The sequence below is a fragment of the Chaetodon trifascialis genome, chromosome 18, assembly GCF_039877785.1.
Source record: "Chaetodon trifascialis isolate fChaTrf1 chromosome 18, fChaTrf1.hap1, whole genome shotgun sequence".
Classification (NCBI taxonomy): Eukaryota; Metazoa; Chordata; class Actinopteri; order Chaetodontiformes; family Chaetodontidae; genus Chaetodon; species Chaetodon trifascialis.
Window position 1 is genome coordinate 7,013,255 of NC_092073.1, and position 16,171 is coordinate 7,029,425.

Below are 16,171 nucleotides of genomic sequence, written 5' to 3' on the forward strand. Positions count from 1 at the left end.
TGAGTTTTCAGAATAAAAGTTTGATGTAAGCCTATAATAAAGAAATTAAAATCTCACAAAACTCAGAGAATATATAGTCAAAATACAGCGACACACGACACGTAGTTTTGATTAAATTTGCATTTATTTTGTTTTCATTACATCCATTAAAAGCAAGGCTAAATGTAAAGCAAACTGGATTTGCTTGGCCAACCACCTCCGGTCTTTTTCTGTCTCTCTTTGTTTGACTTGACGTAGCTCTCGCCGCCCTCTCCTCCCCAGTTTAACCCTTTGGCTCCTGGACAGAATCAGGCACGGTGGTCCACTGAAGTGAAGGTGCTGTAACACTGAGGGAACCGCGCTGTATGGAGCATTTAATTTAAAAAAATAAATCCAAGCTCATGTCACGGTGCAAGTCTGTCAGCACTCATTATTCAAGTTGCATTCTATGTCATTAGAATGTTCTTATGATGTGCCAAGAGAGGTTTAAGTGCAGTTGCTGTACTTTCTATTATCTCTATCTCATCATTTATGAGCTGTAGTATTGACAGCTGCAGGAAAATATTTGGTGAAGAACTGTATGTGCAGCAGCTCTTTTCTTTGTGTTGAATGTTGCCTGCATGACACATAAGAATCCTTATCTCTGATAGGCTTCCACTTCAGCCTACAAACCCTGCACCAGGCTCTGCTGTCCAGCTTTACTCACTCAGCTGCACGGGGAGCTGAAGCTCTAACCCTGCACCCTTTACGCTCCATAGAAGCGTGTAACACAGCCTGACGGGATGCAACAAGACAGAAACTGTCAGCGGGAAAGACATCATTGTCTTAAGGTTTAAGATGTGACGGAGCTGAGTTACTTTGCATTCTGCAGCAGGAATCAGAAGGCTTTGAAGTGAGGAGGGGATTTGAATCTCATCATGGCTGAGCCCACTGTGTGCTGCAGTCCTCTGCACATCCTCCTCTGGGCTTCAGAGAGCGGATACCTCACACACTGCAGCCACACTCAGTGTTTCACCACAGCATTTAATTTAGTGCAGAATGACCTGAAGTAACTGGACAGAATAATCTTTCAACTATGAATATGTGCACTAATAAATGCAAAATGCATTTGGCAGTTGAAGTGACTCTATTTCTGCTTTGACTCTAACTGATGAGTGTGTGTTTTGGGGAACTTGAGCTACAGCCTTCGCTGAAGCTGCAGTGTATTGCGAGATGCGATGGCTGCACCCTCAGCCACACCAGCAGCCTGAAAACAGTGATAACATCAACTTCACACACCCTCATGTCTGACTTTCATTTAGCCTTTTCTCTTATTAATGTTCATGTTCAGTTCCAGGAAACCTTCATATAAACTGCTAAACCACACAAAGAAGTGCAAACATTTAGTTTTTTGTATAATCAACACTATTTTTCTCGTCTTTAAGTTGCATTGATCTTATTTTCCCTGCTGTGAGTTACTGAGCTGCTGCTTCTGGTGACATCCAGCCTTCATGCAACACATGTGACTGGTCTTCTCATAATGATTAAAACAACGCAAACCACAATGGTTAGTACTGAATTCGATCCACATCCGCTTAACTCTTGTGTCGTTTAGTTCAGTCAGTTGGTTTAATTCAAAAGTTCAGTTTAGCTGATCTGTTTTGGGGGCCAGTTTGGTTAATTTTCCCTTTTTCACTTTGTATTTTCTTTCTCCCCCTCTCACAAAACATCCAAATGACCCGGCAGGACCTCTGCTGACCTGCTGATTGGATGAATCAACATTTCAGTAGCTGGAAAACGTCATAGCTTGAATCAATATGGGAATGCAACGAGACGATATTACACCAAAGTGCTCACTCCGTACCGGTAGCTCTGTTTCTGCTGCCACTGAGAATAGTGAAAACATTTCCCTCTTCCTTTCAATTACAGTCCCACACACACATTTGTACAGTTTCGACATGCATCAGGTCGTGCTCGTGCTGCAGCCTTCCTATTGATTTGGTCAACAATGCACAGATCAAACAGAGGAGAGAGACAGAACTCTGGACTGACAGATTGTGAGGCTGCAGGAGGTTAAAGGTCAGTCAAGGCTAAAGCTCAAGGGTGTGCTCATCAGAAAAATGCTGGCAGAATGTGCTTGTGTGTGCATTTCCTGGCTGAAATCAAAGAAACCAGCAGCTGAAGCCTTTCTGAACACTAGATTATTTAGCAACAGGATTCAGGTTCAGCACTTTGTTGCAATCTGCAATACATAACTTCCTCCTTAAGTTACAGTAAGTTACAGCTATGCAGCTTATGCTAAGACCAGGAGCGACTATTAGCTTTTAAAAGGAGTCAGAGCTTTTATCTGCAGCACACACAATGAGTTCATATGCATGGGCGCTGATAATGACGGTAACATGTGCAGGCCAACAGAACTGAACTATGAATCCTGTCAACATGAAAGGCATCATGTTCTAACGTAGCCTCTGCTTTGCTCTCCCTCTTTTTCTCTTTCATGGTCACGCTCTAATTGAATCAGATGTTGGTATGGCTGTTTGTGTGAGACAGAGCATGTGACCAGTCGGTGTCAGGCCTGCTGGTGCTGGATAGCAGATTGTCCAGTTAGATAGAAGGGGAGGTGCAGATGGGGCAGGAGGAGGCGAACACCTCCCGCAGCAGAGGGGCTGGATGATGCTTCGACAGCCTGCTGAAGAGACAGACAGTGTGGGTGGACCAGTACAGGCCAGTGAACTGTGTTGACAAGCATGTACAGTTAGATGCATCTGATACAAAAATGTGGCTGTGCTTGATTTGGCTCAGAGATAAATCTCTGAGTGGCTGCCATCAAGCTGCAGCATGAAGCAAGGGAAGGCAAGGCTGCCCTCTAGGGGACAGATGGAGCAGCATCACACCTTCACTCCGTTTCTTAAAGATTCTCAGTTTTGTTCAACAGGAGTTGAAGTCTGCAAAGCAGTGAAACTCTAATGAGGATCTACAGCTTTTTGCTTGTGAGCCCTTAATGTTAAGCTACATCTCCCTGTGACCTCTCCTCAAAGGCTGCATGTCATGTCTCAGACTGTTTCATATCAATCATTTCAGATTCTGCACAGGGGTAAAACTGCAGTTTTTCCACAAGAAAGAAGCAAATATTAGAGAAAATGAAACACATGTAATCCTGTGTATTAGAATTGAGGTTTTTCTAAACAATCCTTTGCAGGGACCCTGATGCTCAGAGTGGGCACTTGGACTTGCAGTGTCCAATGTGTTTACACCACTTTGTCTCAAACTAAAAATGGTTAGACTGCCATGAATTTTTATTAGAAATATTCATAGTGATGGTTATTAGGATGAATAATTTTGGTGATCGTCTGGCTTTTCCCCTAGATTTTAATAGTAATTTGTTCAGTTATTAGTTTATGACCAAATAACTGCAAAACTGATCATCAGCCTCTGCTGCAGTGTCTTTAGCGCTAACTAGCAAACATGTTAGCATGCTAACATGCTGAACAAAGATGGTGAATATGGTAAACATTACACTTGCTAACCACCAGCATGTTAACGTTGCAATGCAAACGTGTTAGCATGCTGACTTCTGTGTGACTAGAATCAGGACACAGTCAAGTTCAGGTTTATTTCAGCACTTTTAATAATTACTCAGAGAGGCACAAATACAATTTACAGGGCTACCTTCTTCTATATGTGTGCCCACAAGTGACTTCCTGTCCCAGCCTGTGAGGCCTCCCAGCTGGCCAGACAACAGCAGAAACACAAACAGCTTCATCTCACAGCGGTATGCACAGGAACACACACTCACACACACACACACACACACACACACACACACACACACACACACACACACACACACACACACACACACACACACACACACACACACACACACACACACACACACACACACACACTCACACACATGCCCACAATTCTGCTGGTCCTCTCACATAACAGAGTCTTTTTTGCTTTCAGGAGTCCACACGTAACATCAGTTGTGAAAGAGAGATGCGATGGAACACGTTTTCATTTCTTCAGCCGAGCCTCAGTGACACCTTGAGGTAGATAACTTTCTCCAGCCACCTCAAACACGAGCGCTGTGAAACGCACACTGCTGACAATCCTGTTTACCTCCAGGAGCTTCTTTTCATTGAGCATCTTCTGCTTAAGGGTTCATGTTTTCTCTCCGCACACCTACTGCTATTCAGCTCAGTAACCAAATTAAAAACAAAGGAAACGTCTTTAATAATTTATCTTTACAACTTTCGCTGTTTCAAACTTCTTCAAACTAGACAATTTTAAGTGTATTTATACAGAGTTAAGTTTCGTCTTTGGTGGCTAAACTGAACAAGGAAACTGAAAGGTGAACTTCATATAGTGACAGTCTTTTAAACCATTCATTTGTACCCCGGTGGCTTCATCCAGCTTCTTCACACCTTCAGTCCAGGGTGCCACTGCATCCTGAGGGGGTTTCAGTTCTGTGTGTCCTGCATGTTGTGTTTCTGATGGGTTTGTACAAAACACACAAAAAGCTGACAAGCGCTGCCGTCTTCACGCACACATACCACCTCTGTCTGCCTCCTTCCATTAAAAAAAAAAAACACTGAAAATTAACACTTAGAAGATCAATTATAATGTAACAAACACTACAGAGACCATAACTATGTAGTTGCACAAGCTTACATCAACCGAACAAAACACAGAAAAAAAAACAAAAAAACATGGATGTTTCATAACTGACAAGCAGAAGTTCTCATTCCCCTGCAAAGAACAGCAGGAAAACATGACTTTCGGCTTTACAAAATACTGCGCAGCTAATTTGAAAAAGAAACTGTGGAGGTACAACGTGAGAAAGGGTTGAATGGGTTCTCCTTCTTTGACAAAAGTCCTTCTTTTTGCACCACGTTAGCTTGAAATTCCCAAGAAATTGCAGTTACACTCGCTCATTTATTGAAATGCAGAACTTGAATTCTGGCAGGGATGAAGTGCTCTATCATAAAAAGAGTTTTTTTTTTTTCGGGGGGGTGGGGGGTGGGGGGGGTTTCCAAAGATCAAAAATCCTAAGACTCATTCTGAATACTTCCACAGTTTCTTTTGTAGTCATTTTGGCACTTTTTCTCCTACACATGCTCATTAGACGTCATCTACTCAGTCTGGGACTCAAAGCCTAAAGATTTTATGCTTAGTAAAATATTATAAAAACAACATTGAAACATGAGTATTACATAGTGTGGAATTACTTGGTGTCTGCATCCTTTTTCATGAGCTCATTTATCAGTATCTCACTCCACCTGTGAGGAGAGTGCAGAGGCGGATTGACCGACGTCGCTGTAGGTGATACAACCAGGTGAGAGTGCGCAAAGAATGAAGTGCTGAAAGATCGGTAGTGCAAAGTCAACAGGGGTGTAATTACGTCGTTATGGGTGGAATTACACTGATTCGCGTGTCAGTTTCACATTTTGAAAAGGATACTTTGTTAAATGCCAATCCTTCTGAAGGCAAATTAAAGATTTAATGTGCGAACCAATTAGTCAATCTGACACTTCATCAGCCTACTGCACACTGTCAAACAGGCCTCGGATTAAAAAAATCTATAGTTGTTCCCAACTGAACACTACTTCAGACACCATAAATATGTATACATGTGCATTTAATATGTTACAAAGGGTGCTACAATACTATCTATGGCTATTTTCCCTATTAAAACAATAGCGTTCTTCGAGGGTCGGAAATGTTGACCAATGATCGTGTCAGTACCTGATATCTGAAACGCTCCCACACACCTAAACGAAGGTGATTCAACATCTGGTGCACGCTCAACATCCTCCCGGCCAGTCCTTCACTAAATCACTGACAAGGCCAACAACCAATCACAGAACACTACAACTAGAAATGCTGCTTTAAGGAGGATCTTTCAACTCGAGACGGGCTCTCCAGTCTGACCTTCTTAAAAGAATGAACACATTTAGTACACACGGTGATGCAGATCATACAGATCACCGAAATTAAGTATTTTATGAGTGACCTCTCTACACTGAGTTCAAAGCCTCTCTGTGCATGTTTTTCTCAGGTCCAGCGAACGCCTCCCAGAGTCGAGCACATCGGACAACACCAAAGACTATGAGGTTCAAATCAACAGACCACATTCACTTCCTTGCATATCTTTACACGGTGAGCGCCAGTAACTTGACAACATCGACACAACAGGGAAAGAATATGAAAATGTAAGAGGACATAACAACATTTCCAGAGTTAAATGAACAATATAAAGTGTCTCTATGCTCTATCTTCCATGTGCAGGGGTACTGTGGCCCAGCGTGGACACACACTGCACTCGTACTCTCAGCCAGTCATCTGATTCAACCCAACTGTTTCCTTCATCCTGAGGTCCTTTGGACATCTGTCAATCACAAGTGGTCCCGCCTTCCAACAACCCCTGCCCCTTCATAAAAACCAAATTAGGCTTCTTCCCCCGAAATGCCCGGTGACCAATATCCATGGCAAGAGCCCATGTGTGCAGGGTGGGGCATGAGAGTTTTTCTTAAGAGTAGATGGTGATGACTTCACGGCCGCCGCCTCGCACCAGGAGGACCCGGTTCAAACCCTCGAGGAGAACCTCCAGGAACTCCATGTCTGAGAAGAGAGCAGTCAAGGTCGAAAAGCCTTTAGATCTGTTTTGGTCTCCACCAACTGGCTCCACCGTGTTCACCAGCTAGCTGTTGAACATGCAGCGCACGGTGGGTTGAAGAAACCTTTCCACTGTAAACAGCTGCTAAAGCAACTAAACAAAGAGCTGAACCTCACTATGAAGCCCAATAAACTCTCAGTAGTGACACATGACCCCTTTCACACTGCTTTCACTGTCATTTGATAGATTGTTAGAATAAAATAGTGACCACAGCTGCTTTAAGGATACAGTTCTCGTCTCCTCCTCTGTTCTTCGGTGGACCGGGCATGTTGAGCAGAACCAGGTGAGCTCCCTGCGACTTGTTGACCACCACCTCGTTCAGCTTGACAGCTGTGTGCATCCGACGAACATTCGACTGGTTGCTGGTTTGATAAGAAGGCCAGTGAGAAAAGGCAGCACTGAAGAAAGCATTAAAAAGCAGACTAAACTAAACTAAACCCTACACTTCCTTGTGCTTTTTGTACTGTCACATATCAGAATATCTTCTATGAAAAGGCCTATTGTGGCAATATGGCAGCACTCCCTGAGTAAAACAGGAGCTGCACACTGGAAAATCCTTTGCTTACGCCCTGCTCTTTAAATAAATAACCTTCATTTCTAATAAAGCCAGAAAACTCACTGAGAACAAGCTCTCTTTTTCAGGAGCCTCTTGTTTACAGCGTTATACAACGGAAAAACTAATGCAACAGGTTGTTTTCCTGACATTACTAACACACTGTGTACTTCCAGAGAAAACAGCTTCACCAGTACAGCACATTATATGAATGACATTTTTTCAAAAAGAAAAGTTGCATTTTAGTAAAAGCAGTCTGTATGTTAGCCTCAAACACAAGTGAGAAAACATGGTGAAGGGACTGAAGCATATTCCACATAAAGAGACAGCATTTTCAGACAAAAGGGACATGCAGTAGGACACCCTGGAGTCCACCATGATGTCATGTTATTATTGTTTAGTTCGTTCGTCATCGCCAATTGTGCATGCTGTACTCTTTCAAACTGATTATGTCCTGTTTATGGATAGTCATCACTGTCAAATGTTGCCTCTTTATCATCACCTTCACAATGTTAGATCACAAAGCAATCAAGCACATGACGTCCACTGCCAGAAGCCAAATTACTTTAAGGAGAAGAACAAGACGATTTCACAAAATTCTGCTTTCCACTGTATTTCACAAGACAAACATTTATATTCCAATAATAACCAAATGCAATGTTTATAATTATATACTAATTTTGGATTCGCTCAGTACCAAAATGCAAATGGAAAGCACAAATTTGCTCATGCGTACAAAGAATGTCTTTAAATATTACATGCAAATGAAATGAATAGAGGCTTTTCCACTAAAGTCCTGTTTGATGCTGGAACAGGAAGTCCATGCACATTGGGAGACGCAAACACGGACACAGGCACGCATACAAAGAGGTACGAGCACATGAGCTGGAGGACGCTGAACAAAGCTACAGTCACCACAGCAGCAGCACACACATACAGCCCAGGGCAAAGAGAATGCGACTTACAGACTCTCCCACTCTCTAGAAGGAGAAAAATGGGATAGAACAACAGAAATAGGCTTAGATGCTTTCTACATCGGCTCTCCAGCTCTCTCCACCACACTGCATGCTTCCAACTGTCCCCAACGGCTTGCCGTGACACCCGAAGGTGACCCTGGTAAACCCCAAAAAGTGACACAGGGCCGTTTGATGTGTATAGCGAGGCTTTGTGAAAGAGCGGCCTCTGTTTCTTCCTGTCCTGTGACACTTGAATCACAAACTTCATAAGCCAATAGAAGTGGACTGGTCTGGGACACACCTGTTGACGTCCACACACTGATTGTATGGACAGTATGGGATGAGAGGGTGTTAGTCTAGGTGTGCACATGGTCTGCGTGGTCTGGCCATGCACTAAGACTGAAATGGCTAAAGTGTACACACATGCGCACACACACCAAATGCAGCCTGAATGCACACGCCATGCAGACAGTCCCATTTCACCCCGTCAGCCTCTTCACTACTGCTACCACATCTACACATGCTGTCCTCCCGCACTGAGGCGTTGGCACCATCCTGAAGTATTGTCTCTGCTGTATGTGCTGTTTACTCTTCAGATACTTTCAAACTTCAAAGTGTTTCAAAATGGTGCAAATGTCTCTCACAAGGCACATGCAACAACGACAGTGTTTTTCAGTAGCGTGTACAGTAGAATGGACACTTGTCTAATTTGGGAATGGACCTTAAATTCACAGATCTACAGGACGAAACTTCCTTCTTTTAGCTCTGACGCCACAAATGTAAAAACATTGTTTTTTATTCAAACAAGCAGATACTTACGGTTTCATGTTGAACAGGTCACGCACAGCCACGTTAGCGTTGCACTCGCGGTTGCGATTCCGCTCTGTGAAGAGCTTGTCCTTAGTCCAGGTCATGTGGACCCGCTCGGGCCCACTTTCGGTCTTGTCGTTTATGGTGGCGTGGGACGCTGTGTTCCTGTCGTGGATGAGCTGGGCCTGGAGAGGAGGGAGAGAGGAGGGTGAGAGGTATTTCAGGGGAAAGACGAGATGAAACACAGTGAACACGAGAGATCTAAACAAGGAAAGGTGACGACAAGTAGGTTTCACAGTCCAACGTAATGCCACGAAGAGAAAAGAAAGCCAAAAAAGGCAAAAAAAAATTGGGGAAGGTGGACAATTACAAACTGGGAAGAAGGGAAACTTTCTTTGTACAAGCTGATGAAAGTTAAGTGAAACCATGCTGGAGAAAAATGGGAACAACACAAACCTGTTCAACACACACACAGATCATTAAAGAACAAACACACAATAGGCATCACAAGACCATATTTCTGCGGGCAGGCTGAAGGTCCCAACAAAGACTGAAACACAACATGTATGGGTGACTGACAATAAAAGAGCAGTGGTGGTGGAAATGAACCAGGCTAGGAAGGTGTATGAAGTCAACCAAGTGTTCAAATTGGATGCAGGGCCTCCAGAGATGATGACACCTGCTCAAAATACGTCACTTCAATAAACATAAAGTAAGTCTATAAGCCTATGTTGCGGGGACGGTGCAGCGCAGTACAGCTCAGCAGAGCAGGATGAACACATATCATCAGAGTATAATATCGTTTGACAACAGCTTTCCTCACTTCTGAGCTAGAGTAGACTGTCAACAGTTACATAAGCACAGCCAATGACAGAGGATAACAATGCATCATGGGTATCATCTGTCATCATACAGATATGGATGATGACCTGTGTTCATTGGGACCAGCTGATATTTGATAAATGCATCATGTATCTTCATAAAACAGCAGGATGACATGTTACACATCCAGGGCTTCTTGATTAAAATATTCTAATGTCATAAATTGTTTTCAAATACATGTAGCTGGGAGGCTTTGTGGTCTTTTTCGAAGGATGGGTGTTCACTTTCCGAAAGGTATTCCTCTGCTCGTTGACGTCTAGTTGTGAGAGTCAAGTATGAACACTGGTTCCAGGTGTGAGCGAGGAAAGAGAGCACAGTATTGTCAAGTCAGAACCACTCTTGGGTCTGCAGCCTGGATAGAACCGCCATTAGGTTGTAGCTGTACCTCCATCTAATGAATTTATCCTCTGCACAGTGGCCATTTATGAAATAAGTCAGCCTCAGGCACAGCCTTCATCTGGCTGTACAGTCTAGCTGCGCTGACTCTGTGTTAGCATGCCAACATTAGCATTCAGCTCGAAGAACAAGGAAGCAGATCTGAGCCTGCGGTGCAAGTGAAGCTGACAAAAATGTTTCAAAGCTATTAAGATCAGGATATCAGGATAAAGGAAGGAGGATTTTTATTTCTGTTCAAAAGCCAAACACAATTTCCTTGTTTCTGTGACAACACTGTCCACTCTTTCTGCTTTTGTTTTGGGGAGGTGGGGATGAGGCGGGATCATGGAGGTAATGGGATGTCAGGCAGCAGTTCTAGGGTGCAACTGGCTGATATTCACAAAGCAGCTCTTGATGACAAAATAAGCAGCACTAGTGTTGTCTGGACTACGAGTTAAACTGTCAGATTGTACAAGATGGATGCTATCTGTAATCAGGAACCAGCTTCTCTTTCTGAGCTATTCACAAGCTTGTTTTGCCAGTGACCTTCCCCAAACGGGCTAATGGCACTTATCAGATTTTACAGTGCTACAATAACTGCCTTGTAGTCCTGGGCTGACTGTGACATCACACTGGTGCATTCTATGTGGATCAACTGGTTTTGGCTAGCTGGAGCTGCTCTGGTGCAGCTTTAGCTCTGATGTAACATCATCTAAAGACCCTGACCAAGTACGATATAGTGTGAACATGGTAAGTCAGCCATGAGCTGATGGTGTGGATAAGCCCACAGTGAGTGGATTAAAAAGCACAATGGATTATCAAAGAAAGAAACACTTCAGGCACAGGCCTAACCTACAGTGCTGACACTCACTCCAACTCTCTTTTTTTTTTTTTTGCAAGTTTTTCAATTAACAACAAACAAGAGCTTGATCTTTCCATACATGATCATAAAGCTAAACCGATTCTTAATTAGCACCTCTACTCTACATCAAATATCTTTTTATCAGTCTGAATATGCATTTCCTACTACAAATTTCGATCCCATGCAGTATTACTACTCCATCTTTCACTCTCATCTATGAATTGATTATACTGCATAGACATCAGCTGATTTGAAACCATGATGAGAAAAGACATTGAAACAGACAACTGCAGCCAAAGATCCGGCTTTGTGAAGACAGGCCTGTGAGTCTAACAGTGAGGGACAGTGGGTTGACAAAATGGGCTACCTCATCCTCCTGAGTGTCCTCCATCATTGAGGACTGCTGGGTGAGGTTCGAGCTCTGGGCAGCGCCCTGGTTCTTCCTCCGGATTGAGCTACGCGATTCATCAGTGATACTCTGAATCTGAGCAGCATGGCCCACAGAGGCGATGGCAGATGAACAAGGAAAGTGGCCGATTGTCATACAACGCAGCGGCAGGCCAGACTTAATGACAATACTGTTACTAATACCAATGACTGAACTATGAAACAACCCGAAGAGCTTCTTTTACATTCTGTATAATCTGACTTGTACGATATTAATAGATTGCAATGATACCACTAACACACTAATGGGGAGAAAAATGATTATTAGTATCTAATCTAAGACACACTTGAAAGATATTGCATTCTCTTCTGCTGAACTGGAATGCAACTACAGAGACAAAGCATCTGTGAGTGCAGGATTGTGTTCAGGTAGATGAAGTGTACATTACCTCTCTCTCCCTCTCGGTCCTGGAAAGCTGCATCTGTTTCAGCATCTGAGACCTCTGCTCCATCACCAGCGTCTTCTCATAGGTGAAGGCGGAGATGTCATTATCATGCTGCACAGGAGAAGACAGAAACACCGTCATCAATATGAGACATGGAGCAAAAGAATACTTCCTGTTTTGGTTCTGGGTTCCTCAATGTATGAAGGCACTGTATCAGTGGACTATCAACCTGATTCCAGCACAGTGACACATCGCTACCGTTGCAGGATGCAATGCGGTGCTCTGCTATCAAACAAAGGCTCACCATCTCCACCACTTCCACCTCTGCATCCAGTCGCAGGTGGTAAAGGAACATCTGGAGATCTTTCTTCATTTGGATACTGTTGTCGTCCATCTGGGCCACAGTGAAGATACGCATCTTACACTTTCTCCACACCTTTAGGAGGGAAGACAGTTGTTATGGAAGGAGGTCAAATGGAAAAATAAGTCAGCATCAGTCAGAGGTAGATGGATGGATTAGTGAGGTAAAGCAGGACCGAGGGGAGGGGAGGAGGGACGAAAGTGATGTCAGCGTCAAAGAGGGAGAATTCACGGATAGATGCACAGGTAGGGGAGTATGAAAGAGGGTAATGAGTATGAAGAGATGAATGAAAAATTTGGATGTCACACAAAGATACACCAACCTTGTGCTGTCGCAGCAGGAAGGGCAGCAACATCAGCATGCCTCCATCGTGGACCACCCACCACACATCAATGGTGCCCTCCCCCAGGCGGTCCTGGTTAGTGGGGAAGCTGTCTACATTCTTAGCCACAAGCAAGGCATGATGGGCTGCTGTGGTCTCCCGCACTGTCTCTGCATGGAAAGAGGAAGAGAGTGAGAGTCTACGAGAGACATGGGGTATTAATCGGCATGAGTTGTCTAAGAGACATTGTCGTTGCATTGTAAGATTATCAGAGACATAGATTATCATTGTGCATTTTGAAGAACACATCCGATGCATTTGGACGTAACTTTCTGATATCTGATTTTGCATTTGCATGCCTATGTCTGCTGTCTACTTTGAACTGTCTCCCACTCTGTACCTATGAAATTCTTCCATGACTGCGGGTCATTGGACTGCCTCCAGGTCCCGGGCCAGGCCATTAGAACCGTGTTGTGCTTCATGCCCCCCAGCCCGGCAGACTGGATGAGGTGGGAGAAGCCATCTCTGAGGTTTGAGGACACCACAACATGGCAAAAGCCTTTTGTTCTCTCTGTTGACATGGACGACTTAATGTTCTGGACAGGGAAGACAGAAGAACAGCAAAAATAAAGCATGAAAGATGTAGCGTCTTTCTGAAAGATGCCATGGCTACTGGAATTTGATAATACTGATCCTTGACAGAGCTTAACCTGCACCTCAGAATTAACGTTCAGCACTCCCATTAGCATCCATCCAGGACATGCCCATGAATGGGTCTAAACAATGCCTATGAATACAGCAGTCCATGTAATCTAGCATTCAGCCTCTGCACATGATTGCTTTGGAGAAAACGTAATCCACCGATTAAAAATGCTTTTGAGGACACAGTCAAATCAGACTGCAGAGAAGAATTCAATGACTTGTTCAGTTTGGCCAGTAGATGGCAGAGTTCAACTGCAGTTCAGGGGTAAAACTGTCTAACTGTAAATCCTGATTGAAAGAGATTTGTTTGTGGGTCCAGCCCAAAAAGAACGATGCAATAAATGAGGCAGTATAAACATAAGACATTTGGTATTTTATCGACAGCTGTGCCCACTTTTGGTAGAGCAGGGTTGTACGGGGAGTGCAGAGTTGCGGCAACATATAACATATATAAACATATAGTATAAATGGCAAAATTATTGTGCCTGCATTTGTAATTTGCATGTGTCTGTCAATGTATGCATTTCCACTATACCTGCTCAGCCCTCTTGGCCTCTGCCTCTTTAGTGAGATAAGTTCCCTCTAAGACATTTCCCACTATCGTCAAGCCTTTCCCTGCTTTCAGCTGAGTGGTGAGGGACAGCAGACGAGGGTGTTTGACTCCTTGATCTGAGTCCAGATTCAGGAGCACCAACAACTGAGGCCTTGATACATCAAGAGAAAAAGGAGAGGGGAGACAAAGTCAGACTGCGTTATTATGCAAGGTGGAGGGGTGCCGAGACCTTAACTGGTGCAGGGACCTTATAGTCTTACAGTACATGGGTTTAACAGAGGAGAGCCAGACAGCGGTTACTTTCAATGAGAACCATGTGTATAACTGGAAACATCACATCCCTTAGAGGAGAATCCACAACTTCACATGCCAAGGAAGTAAATGAACCTTGTTTGATTTTTGGACAGGCGGTCTGTGAGGTCAGCCAGTGCAGGCCTCAGTACATTATGAAGGCTCATCAGCCTTTTCTGTCAGATTAGGTAGAGGACCAGGAGATTAATCAAATGCAGCCTCTGTGTCTATTCCTGTCTCGCTTTTCACCACCACAGCAGTGACAGGTGGCACTATTTCAGCTGGAATCACGTCCATGTGAAACACACACACTATACATATATATATATATATATTGTACCTCCAGTTCTTAGTGTGTGGTGGAGCTTCCTCAAGGCGAATGAGGGCGTAGCGTGCTGCATTGAGAGACAGGCCACGGATGCCGTCTCCCCACTCCTTCTCCGCACTGAAGCCAACAAATGAAACAGCAAGAAGCAGCAAAAACATGAGAAGAAACACAGAATGATTAAAAACTAATAGGAGTGGTTGGATCTCAACAGTCCTACACTGTTTCCACACCTGTCTGGTGTGATTTAAAGGATTTCTTGTGTGTTTTGCTGATTCAGTCCCGTTCCTTTGAGTCTGTGAGAACATATATCAGTAAAATTATACCTACTAATGCTCTTTTGTTAAAAGGCTCAGCAGGCCTGGCAGTCACAGTTGGATATGGTACAACTCAAGAAGGTTTCTGGTAATTGAGATGATCACTATACATCTCCATTTTTGCGATTTTAAACAGATTACAATTTATTATTTTAAAGGATTACACTGTCTTCACTGGCTGAGAAGAGCTGTACAACAGTGAGCTCCTTTTGAATAGAAGTGGATGATCCTGAAATGCATACTTGCAAATAATGAAGGGGGTTTCTTGAATCAGTGTTTCTGTATATAAAGCTGCATTTCTCAACAGTCAGAATTTTTTGATATAGAAATAAATGTCAAGACGTCTGATCACATGCGTGTATCTTAAAGCATATATTCTGTATACAATCAGTTTTGTACATTTACTTTCGCTCCCCTTTCTGTTCAGTCTCAGATTATCTGTCTTTGTCACAGATCTGTTGGAAACCTATGAACAACATTACTTACATTAGAAAAAACAAAGTACAAAGTCATTCTCACCCTCTGTACTCGATGTATTTGTAGATACAGCTTGCAATGGCCATGGCCACAATCGCATAATACCAGGAGGAGATGAACATGAGAGCAAGGCACAAGCTCATTCCCAGGAAGGACAGAGCCCTGGAGGAGAAAACACACACTTCACTGCTCGAGTTCATTAACAATATACCCATACATCTACAGAACAGCTGTTAGAGGTTTTGTGCACATTCATGGAAATGTAGACTGGACTGGACAGCGTAGAACTCCAGAAAAATGATGAAATCTGCTGTGAACAATAGCGCTGTCCTGTATTGTCCTCAACCTCTGTAGTGGAAGTAATCTCAGTTAAGGCCATCATCCCACAAAGCACACTGAACAGGTGTGTCTGTGGTTGTGAAGGTGTTTCAGTGTGTTAGCATGTTCGTAAGGACGGCCTCACACACAGACAGAACCAATGCCCTTGATCACTCACCAGTGGTAGTATTTGAACCGTGGTCTCCAGTTGGGCGTCCGCAGCAGGGTCTGAACAGCACAAGCCAGGTTGACAAACAGGTAGCACATGAGGAAAAACCTGTTGAAGGAATACAATAAGTCATGCTATAATACCCACTTATCATCTAAATCTCCACTTTATGACCAACTGTAAGTGGCTTTAAGATGCCAAATACTTGAGGGATTACAGACTTTATCTGGTGATTTGATTTTATGGAAAGAAAATAAAGCGATATGACTACGCAAACAGATACTGACATGGAGAGAATAGGAGCCACAGCGTCGAGGGAAGCGATGAGGATGCCGATCTCACAGATCCCGGCAGTCAACAGCAGAGCCCAGGTAGGTTCTCCGTTAGCTTTCCCATGACCGAACACCTAACACACACAGCCAGGT

At 43.6% G+C, this 16,171-nt stretch overlaps 1 protein-coding gene across 7 annotated transcripts in view; it reads right to left on the reverse strand.

The window, feature by feature from the left end:
• Window positions 1-4,969: 4,969 nt before the first annotated feature.
• slc12a7b (solute carrier family 12 member 7b) overlaps window positions 4,970-16,171 on the reverse strand; it is a 53,507-nt gene continuing 42,305 nt past the window's right edge. For 3 of the 7 annotated variants that reach the window (XM_070985630.1, XM_070985632.1, XM_070985635.1), the window contains exons 13-26: window positions 16,034-16,152; window positions 15,756-15,854; window positions 15,302-15,421; window positions 14,481-14,585; window positions 13,832-14,000; window positions 12,995-13,190; window positions 12,595-12,764; window positions 12,216-12,347; window positions 11,915-12,022; window positions 11,446-11,562; window positions 8,969-9,144; window positions 8,159-8,173; window positions 6,869-7,002; window positions 4,970-6,585 (exon numbers count right to left, since the gene is read on the reverse strand). In XM_070985630.1, coding sequence (XP_070841731.1) covers window positions 6,494-6,585; window positions 6,869-7,002; window positions 8,159-8,173; window positions 8,969-9,144; window positions 11,446-11,562; window positions 11,915-12,022; window positions 12,216-12,347; window positions 12,595-12,764; window positions 12,995-13,190; window positions 13,832-14,000; window positions 14,481-14,585; window positions 15,302-15,421; window positions 15,756-15,854; window positions 16,034-16,152 — 1,752 coding nt within the window. In that variant the 3' untranslated portion in view covers window positions 4,970-6,493. The remainder of the gene's footprint in view (window positions 6,586-6,868; window positions 7,003-8,158; window positions 8,174-8,968; window positions 9,145-11,445; window positions 11,563-11,914; window positions 12,023-12,215; window positions 12,348-12,594; window positions 12,765-12,994; window positions 13,191-13,831; window positions 14,001-14,480; window positions 14,586-15,301; window positions 15,422-15,755; window positions 15,855-16,033; window positions 16,153-16,171) is intronic. The other 4 variants (XM_070985633.1, XM_070985636.1, XM_070985631.1 and 1 more) reach the window with 3 other exon arrangements.